The following is a 9,487-nucleotide window of genomic DNA, read 5'->3' as shown; positions in this document are numbered from 1 at the left end:
ACGTCACAGGGAGTCCCGATCCACCCCTCAGTGCTGCTTGGCACTGATTGGCCAGGCAGCACACTGGGTCGGGGGGGGGGAAGGCTGTATCGCGGCGGGCAGCGGCAGATCGGAGGCAAGCAGCGGCGATCAGGCACAACACGCAGCAAGCAAAGTGCTTGCTGCGTGTTTTAAAAAAAATATATATTCAAATCGGCCCAGCGGGGCCTGAGCGGTGACCTCCGGCGTCTCTAGGTGAGCCTAGCTCGTCCAGAACACCAGGGAGGTTAAAGACAGGAGTTAAGCTTAGTGAATTGAGGCCATTTTTACGTAATTTTATTTAACTGGGGGTTTGAGATCTGTCTATGGCATACTGTCTACAATAATGTTTATATTGATTCTTGGATACATGAGGCCTGAAGTAACTCTGTTCCTTTTTTTGTGTGATGGGAAGATGGCATGGTCAGATAAGTTAAGATTAAAATTCAGTTCTAAATAGGAGTGTTCTAGCTTGACACAACCTCCTAGTATTGTTTGCTCTTTCCTAGAATGCACCTTCATGGCTAGCACTATTCCACACTGGTCTGGTGTAAATATTCCTATTTTGTGGTTTGTGATCCCTGCCTTACGTATTAACACGTTACACTGATTTTCTGGAAGGGTAAGGTTCTGATAAGGTTTCTATTTCATCCCACATGTAAAACATTGATGCTTATTATTCAAGTCGCATTCACAGTGGGACGTTGCGGTTTAATGCGACATTAAGGTCACAACGCTTCTGCGTTTCGAAGTAACGCACTGCAAGCAGTGAGTTACCATAACGTAAATTTTTTCAACACGACATTAACGTCTCACTGTGAACGTCCCATAGGATTTTCATTGCAGTGCGTGAGTTGCGTTATAAGACTTTATAACGCAGTTCCGCAACGGGCCACTGTGAATGCGAACTCAGGAGAAAAACAGATAAATATTGAAAATGAACAATTAACCACTTCAGCCTACAGCCCATTTTACCTTGACGCCAAAAGCTATTTTCACCTGTAAGCGCTCCTTCCATTCCTTTGGCCATAAGTTCATCACTGCTTCTCACAAGTAAATGATCTAAATCTTGGTATTTTTTGCCATAAATAGGGCATTTTGTGGGCGATACTTGTTTTCAGTAATTACTTTATTTTCTATGCATTTTATAGCCAAAAACATGAAAAAAAAGAAAAAAATACACTATTTCTCAAATTCCTTCCTCTATAGTTTTAAAATAAGCAATGCTACTATAAAAATGTATTTGCCCATTATTCCCAGCTATCACAACATTTAAATTATGTCCCTAGTACAATGTATGGCGGAAATGTAATATTTGGAAGTAAAGGTGTATTTTTCTGTTTTGGTGTCTTCTTTCTGTCCAGCCAATTGCAAGCCATTATGTAGTGAGATAACAGTAATATACCCTCATGGCATACATATTAAAAAAAAAAAGTTGAATCACTAAGGCAGCTATTAATGGATTTTGTTAACTGTTTTTTCTACGTCATTATTTAGTAACTGGGGTGGGGGAGGGTGGTATTTGAAAGGGCTTAATTGTATTTTTTTATTTTATTAAAAATGTGTGGTGTGTGCAATTTAACTTTTTGCCACTAGGTGACACTATAAACACTACCCTGTTTACCATGAAGTGTTAAATTATTTTTTTTACTTTATTTTCATTACGTCTTTATGAATGGACATGGCCTCTGATTGGGGTCATGTCTATTCACTCCAGGCACTGCAATTGGTTCGGGGAATGCTTAGTTCCCTTCCCCAATCACTACTACAGAAATGCCGCTGGGTAATAGCAGGTGACGCTTGGACATGCACACTCACTCACCTCTATAATACCGGACACGTATACGCATTCAGGCATTCAGTTAGACTTGAGAGGTGTCTATCTGGATGACTATAGTCATTCAGATAGACTGAAGTAGTTAATTTGAATCTTTTACAAAAACTTGTTAAAAGTCTTATGTATTCCTTAGCCAGAGATTAAACTGCAAACTTCTATCTGCCCTAATTTGTGGATCCACATACATGTATGGACTATGCACAGAATTGCATGCATATTTACATTTCTATAAATTATGCACTTCTGTGTATACATCTATTATTAAATCCCTGTAAATCCTGGATATAGGATCATCAAGTACATGTACTAAAGCAGGTCATATCTGCCAAAAAAAATATGATTTCCTGTATCAAATGACACATTTGAAGCATTTCAATGGAGCACAGCAGGGAACGTAACAGCAAATGTGCTCCAAAGAGGTGCTTCTACTGCATTCCCAGTGTTAAAAACATTTTATGCAAGAGACGGTCTTATTTAGTGAGTGAGGCTATATAACTGTCTATGTGTACATTGTAAGGAGGAATCTCTGACAATGTTCTTGCTGCCGCAGTTTAATTGGGACGTAAAGTGCCTCAATTTTTCAAACTCCATGTAATTCACAAAAGATGAAGCCCAGATAAATAAATATTAGAGAACTCCCAAATTTCAGTTTACAGTCCAACTTTTGTATGCATTATTTTAGTTTACTTACAGATTTGTTTTTTTAACATTTTATTTTATTTTTAAATCTAACAGCATTGTCTCTGTCTGAAGGAAGAACACTGCATAGTGATAAGGTGGTAATTTAAAAATGAAAACATTGTGCCATGTTCAGTTTCTCAGAAATGTCCACTGGGTTCTACACTCAGTTCAGGCAGCAGCTTTGAGCCCAAGCCTTTAGTAGCAGCCTTTTTCAAATGCTTTCAGCACAGAGAGAAAATGCAAAAAGTGGAAGATACAAAATTTTCATGGAACGAGGAGCTTTCCAAGAGGATTTTTGCCTAAAGTCTTTGATGTGAAGGAATTAACAAAATATTCAAAGACATATCCTGCTCTTCCTGCAAGGTGTACTGTACATTTAATAAATATTCGCTAATACTAGCCACATAGACGTTTCACCGCATTTTCTGTCTTTTCATTTTCTCTTTGTTGTGTTTGATGAAAATTTCTCAATGGCTACTAATGGCAGCATCCCCATGACAGGCCTCACACATTTCATCTTGGTTGGCTTCCAAACCTCTTCCACAACAAAGACTCTTCTCACAGCAGTCTTTTCTTTGGCTTATGCATTGACATTACTGGAAAATGCCACTATTGTTGCTATTGTGAAATGGGATGCAAAACTTCACACACCCATGTATTTCTTCCTTAGCAAGCTATCATGCTTAGAAACTCTATTTGTTTCTATTACACTTCCAAATATGTTGAATGATCTGGCCAGCGGAAATAATAGAATATCTGTGTGGGGTTGTCTATTGCAACTGTACTTCTTTTTGTCTATAGGATCTTCAGAATGCTTCTTGTTAGCAGCAATGGCCTATGACAGGTATGTTGCAATCTGTAAACCATTACTCTACCATAGTGTTATGACCCCTGTGGTATGCTGGAGCCTGACTGGAAGCTGCATGTTTTGGGGCTTTTTTCCCACCTCATTTGGCATTGGTCTTATTGCTCAGCTTCACTTTTGCCATTCCAGGGTCGATCATTATTTTTGTGATGTATCACCAATCATTAAACTTTCCTGTGAGGACATATCTACAATAGAGCTTGTGGATTTTGTAACTTCCTTATTTGTATTGCTTGTTTCTCTAGTGCTTATTATAGTATCCTATACCTACATAATATCTGCAGTAAAAAAAATTACCTCTGACCGAGGTTGGAAGAAATCCCTTTCTACTTGCTCCTCTCATTTAATTGTAGTTGTCTTATTTTTTGGGACAACCATATTTATGTATGCACGACCTCAGGCCATTGATTCCTATGACTCCAACAAACTCCTGTCATTGTTGTACTCTTTCATCATCCCCATGCTTAATCCTGTGATCTACACTTTACGAAACTCTGACATTAGAAACAGTATACAAAACACATTTCGCATCTGTTTTTTTGACAAGGCAGAAAGTCAAACACTGGCAAAAAAGAAAGTGTAACAATCTTGTTTTATGTCCCAGACAGTAAGGCTACTTTCACGGTATTTGAGTGTAAAGAAGTGAATGAAAATGGGCAGAGGCTAAAGTACCAATTGCATTTATTGTGCAAACATGTTTATGTAGAGGAGAGGTAAGAGACTTTCCCCCATTTTACAGCTAATGTGCAAGGTAAACTCACATCATCAGGCCTAACTGCACCCTCGGATTAGCATCTTTCCTGTTGCAATGGAATGGAATGGATGTTGTGAGAAAGGATCCTAAAATTTGATACACAGAATACCCAGATAGCTCATAGTGACCCAGAACCACAAGCCAGGCCCACATCCAGAACCGCTGGTGTATTGCAGGTCAGTAGTGATGCATCATGAGAAACTACACTTGCTCTTTTAAAGCTAAATTATCGCAAATACCTTGTTTTTAGTAGGAGTACTTTTTGATCTCTTTTAGCCCCCTGTACCTTCCTAGTAATTCTGGGTCACCATGAGCTATCTGGGTATTTGTAGTACTGGTGGTCCAAGCCCTGTCTCATAAAGCTGTATCCCCACAATGCACTGTTGAGGAGGATCAGAAAGTCTGAAACTAGACATGAATTTAGATAACTGCAATATTATTTTGAAAGTAAAAATGAGTGTGGATTTCTAATATTTGGTGCAATACCTTGGTACATAGCTGATTACTTTTTCATTCCTACAATTCTACAAATTAAGTATTTCCTCTGTAATACTATGAACATAAAGCTTTTTTTTTATTTCTGAAAGGAAACTTTTTGTAAGAGGAATATTGATTATGTCACCTTTGTTACCTTTTGGAAATGTCACTTTCCTAGTTTTTTAATCTAATCCCTTTGTCTCTTATTTTTTTTTTGTCACTAATCCAGAAAGTGCATGCACATCGGGTGATCAGACTCCACTCTGTCTCCAATGGTGGTTATCATGAGTCAGGCTCTGGGTGGAAAAACAAGCCAGGAGTGGTAGCCCCGAGAGTGACTTGTGATAGCCGCTAGCAGGACTGTGCAGAGCACAGCATGCAGTGGGCATTTTCACTCACCTCCTGGGGGATCCAGACACTGGCTGCTAATCTCCTTTCTGTCCTCCAAGTCTCTGCATCCCTCGGGTGAGATCTGTCATGATGACAGACGGTGATCTCACTGCAGTGTTACAGCTCCACCCAGAGGACAGAGGGAGAACTGCAGCGCTGGATCACGGGGAGGTGAGTAAGTGCTAGTGCTGCTGCAGACCTCTCTGCGGTGTGATTTTTTTTCAAGGTTTTAGGGTCTAAAAGCCTGTAAAAATATTGCACCACTTTTAGACTCTAAAATCCTGAAAAGAAACAGACCACCAAGAGGGTTAAACATGTCAAGAGATCGGTATGCTAACCAGCACTAAGCATTTTTGTGACACAGATCCTCTCATATAATCAGCAATCATAGCTGTTCAAATCTGGAATAAAAAACGAAAATCAAAATAGATATAGGATTGTAAAACCAGAAAACCCTCTGATTGCCTAGTAGTTTTTTGCAGTTGGTGCTATTGTTGATCACTGGTCCCTGAAATGTAAATTTTAAAGTTCAAAATCAAATTCCTGTGTTTAGTATTACCTAAACTTCAATGGCTGTTGTGACAGAAATGTGATCAAATGCATTGAGGCCAGTCTTAGTCATTTATATTGTAAAGCTTTATCTGTTTTGCAAATGTTCCTAGTAACTAGGTTAACAATGTCTGAACTTACTACTTAAATATTTAAAAATCGTACACAAAACATGGATACTTTTGTTTTTCTACAGGGTAGGGTTCCTCCTTTTATTTCAAATTCAGCAAATATTTTCACATTATGCTGCTGCCAGAGTTATTCATGTTAAAGGTGCAGAATAAAGTCTCAGTGCAATAAAATCTCAGTATACGTTATATAAAATAATTCTCAAGTGAAGGGCTGTTGATGAGGACAGTGATATCACTGTTCGCTCCACTTTGTCTCTTCCACTCAACAAGACTTAAAGAAAACCTGAACTGAAAATAAAAAGTCAAAATAACCATACACAGGTCATACTTACCTCCTGTGTAGTCTACCAATCAATCTCTTTCTCCTCTCCTGCGTCCCATTTGTCCACTGTGATCAATGGATTTCTCCGTCCTCCATTTTAAAAATGGCCATAACAGCTTTCTGGTCAGCACACTGTTAAACTGTAATACTGCCCACTTGAGCCATAGGGAAACAGGGACATTACCCTGCACATCAGTTGTAACTGACAGCTGCTTATGTATAACTGACAGCAACTGGTATATTTCAATTCTGACAATATATTGTCAGAGCTGGAAGGGATCACTGTAAGAAGAAATGGTGAGCTTCTGAGAGGAACTGACGGCAAGTTAAGTATGTAATATTAATTTGCAGCTATATCATGTGTTTAGTTCAAATAATTTTCCTCGCTTCAGGTTCCCGTTAAAGTAGACATTACTTCACTGCAGTAGCTATGAGTCAAACATTGTGTATAGAAAAGTAATGGCAGTGAGAAGGGTTGCCAGCGGGATGAGACCAAGAGAAAAGAGGGATTTTTGTTCCTACCAAAAGTCTTGTGGAAGGTTTTTGAAAAGCCACATTTTGTAGCATTATTATTATTATTATTTATTTTTTACAAGAGGCCTGATTTGGTGGGAAAAATCTTGAGGATCAATTTCCTATTTTGAATGGGTTGTGTGTACACTGGGGAATGTCGCCAGACATAAATTCATTATGTTTTTCCTTGCCATTGTTATGTTTCAAGTGATGGCTACTGTGATGTCAGCTAACAGTGGGTGATGTTACTTTATAACCCTTTGACTTTCCAAGATTGACAAACACTGGTCCACATGACAGCCCAGGGGCCCCAGGTCTCTCTCACTCACTGGGGCCCCCAAACCACCATGCGACACCTAGAGGGAAGTGCGGGCAAGCCCTGGACCTCTCACCTCCAGGGAACTCACCCCACCACCTCTAAACTGAATGCCAACTGCAACAAACACAATTGCTAACTTCCAGTCAGAGCAATATCCTGCCTCTATCTGGCCAGCAGACGCTAGTCAGCCAATCAGGTGCACTGTCATACACCCTTTGCCTGCTGTACCATACCTAGCAGGAATTACATAGATTAGCATTCAGGTGGGAGGCTTCGGTTGGACGCAATCGTGAATTGCGTCGTTTAACAGGGACGCCCGTGTAGGCACATCTCCCACACGGTCCCCTCCCTAACCACTCACCTGTCAACCGCATCCTAGAAGCTGCAAAAAATAAATTTAAAATCACAAACACTGGTCCACATGACAGCCCAGGGGCCCCAGGTCTCTCTCACTCACTGGGGCCCCCAAACCACCATGCGACACCTAGAGGGAAGTGCGGGCAAGCCCTGGACCTCTCACCTCCAGGGAACTCACCCCACCACCTCTAAACTGAATGCCAACTGCAACAAACACAATTGCTAACTTCCAGTCAGAGCAATATCCTGCCTCTATCTGGCCAGCAGATGCTAGTCAGCCAATCAGGTGCACTGTCATACACCCTTTGCCTGCTGTACCATACCTAGCAGGAATTACATAGATTAGCATTCAGGTGGAAGGCTTCGGCTGGACGCAATCGTGAATTGCGTCGTTTAACAGGGACGCCCCGTGTAGGCACATCTCCCACACGGTCCCCTCCCTAACCACTCACCTGTCAACCGCATCCTAGAAGCTGTAAAAAATAAATTTAAAATCACAAACACTGGTCCACATGACAGACCAGGGGCCCCAGGCCTCCCACCTGAATGCTAATCTATGTAATTTCTGCTAGGTATGGTACAGCAGGCAAAGGACTTTCCAAGATTGAGACAGATCATGGCCTGCCGCTGACATCCATTGCTAGAACGAGCTTAGTTGGGTTCATCCATTGCAAGCTTATTAAGAGTTAAGTTACCCGAGTGTTCCCCTATTGCTGGGGAATTCCATACTGTGCTCCATGCAGCTCTCCATCCTCCCAATACTTCCTGTTTCACAGCAGAAGTCTTGCTGTAAAACAGGAAGTATGGGGAAGAGGTAGCACAGCGTGGAGTGCCATGGCAAGAGACAGACACCAAAATAAGTTAACTCTCACTTCTGTGGCTCCCTTCTCAGACACAAGTGGAGTTTTTAAATTTTAAATTATAAATGGCCTACCTGCCGCTGTTCAGTAGACCAATCTCAGTTGGGTTGCATGTCCCCCCACCCCCCCCCCCCCCACCCCAGCTTCACTGGCTCCGCAATTCGGGCCAATTGTGTTTCGTGTGCCCCGAAAGTAGATAATGAAGAGTAATATGAAACTTCCCTGTTCCTGTGCTTGGAACTAGTGTTGGGCGAACAGTGTTCGCCACTGTTCGGGTTCTGCAGAACATCACCCTGTTCGGGTGATGTTCGAGTTCGGCCGAACACCTGATGGTGCTCGGCCAAACTGTTCGGCCATATGGCCGAACTAAGAGCGCATGGCCGAACGTTCCCCGAACGTTCGGCTAGCGATGTGATTGGCCGAATGGGTCACGTATATAAATACCCGAACCACGTCATATCTCCGCCATTTCTCTGTGGGTTTAGCTTTGGGTAGGCAGGCAGGGTAGTTCGCTCTCCAGCCACGCTAGCCAGGGTCCCCCCCAGTCATTGTGTGTCGCTGCTGGGAACAGTAGTACACCGCTTGCTCAGCCACACTATATATAGCATTGTTTACTGCCACTGTGTACCTCGCTCAGCCACACTATATATAGCATTGTTTACTGCCACTCTGTGTACACGGCTCAGCCAGACTATATAGCATTGTGTGTACTGCCACTGTGTACCTCGCTCAGCCAGACTATATAGCATTGTTTACTGCCACTCTGTGTACACCGCTCAGCCAGACTATATAGCATTGTGTGTACTGCCACTGTGTACCTCGCTCAGCCAGACTATATAGCATTGTTTACTGCCACTCTGTGTACACCGCTCAGCCAGACTATATAGCATTGTGTGTACTGCCACTCTGTGTACACCGCTCAGCCAGACTATATAGCATTGTGTGTACTGCCACTCTGTGTACACCGCTCAGCCAGACTATATAGCATTGTGTGTACTGCCACTCTGTGTACACCGCTCAGCCAGACTATATAGCATTGTGTGTACTGCCACTCTGTGTACACAGCTCAGCCACACTATATAGCATTCTGTTTACTGCCACTCTGTGTCTGCTCCAGCATGTTACCTGTGCAAAGAAACATGACATTTTCCACATTTAAAAGACAGTTTTTCCTTTGAAACTTTACAATCAATTTTCTCAAAAACTATAACCTCTTTTTCAAATATTTTTTTCCTCTTGTACCCACTCCCAAGGTGCACATACCCTGCTAATTTGGGGTATGTAGCATGTAAGGAAGCTTTACAAAGCACAAAAGTTCGGGTCCCCATTGACTTCCATTATGTTCGGAGTTCGGCGCGAACACCCGAACATCGCGGCGATGTTCGGCGAACGTTCGCGAACCCGAACATCTAGG

The 9,487-nt window shown here is 41.9% G+C and overlaps 1 protein-coding gene across 1 annotated transcript; it reads left to right on the top strand.

Annotated features, from left to right (window-relative positions):
- Positions 1-3,006: 3,006 nt before the first annotated feature.
- Positions 3,007-3,984, top strand: LOC137527856 (olfactory receptor 6B9-like). The gene has a single exon (XM_068248868.1). The coding sequence runs from the start codon at positions 3,007-3,009 to the stop codon at positions 3,982-3,984; it is 978 nt and encodes a 325-aa protein (XP_068104969.1).
- The last annotated feature ends 5,503 nt before the right edge of the window (positions 3,985-9,487 follow it).

Source organism: Hyperolius riggenbachi, chromosome 1, assembly GCF_040937935.1.
Source record: "Hyperolius riggenbachi isolate aHypRig1 chromosome 1, aHypRig1.pri, whole genome shotgun sequence".
In the NCBI taxonomy this organism is placed as follows: Eukaryota; Metazoa; Chordata; class Amphibia; order Anura; family Hyperoliidae; genus Hyperolius; species Hyperolius riggenbachi.
Note: the sequence above shows the minus strand (reverse complement) of the source record. Positions and strands in the feature narration are given on the sequence as shown.

Excerpts from the sequence above, each read along its gene's own strand:
- LOC137527856 (XM_068248868.1), top strand. The coding sequence starts at position 3,007 with ATGGCTACTAATGGCAGCATCCCCATGACAGGCCTCACACATTTCATC.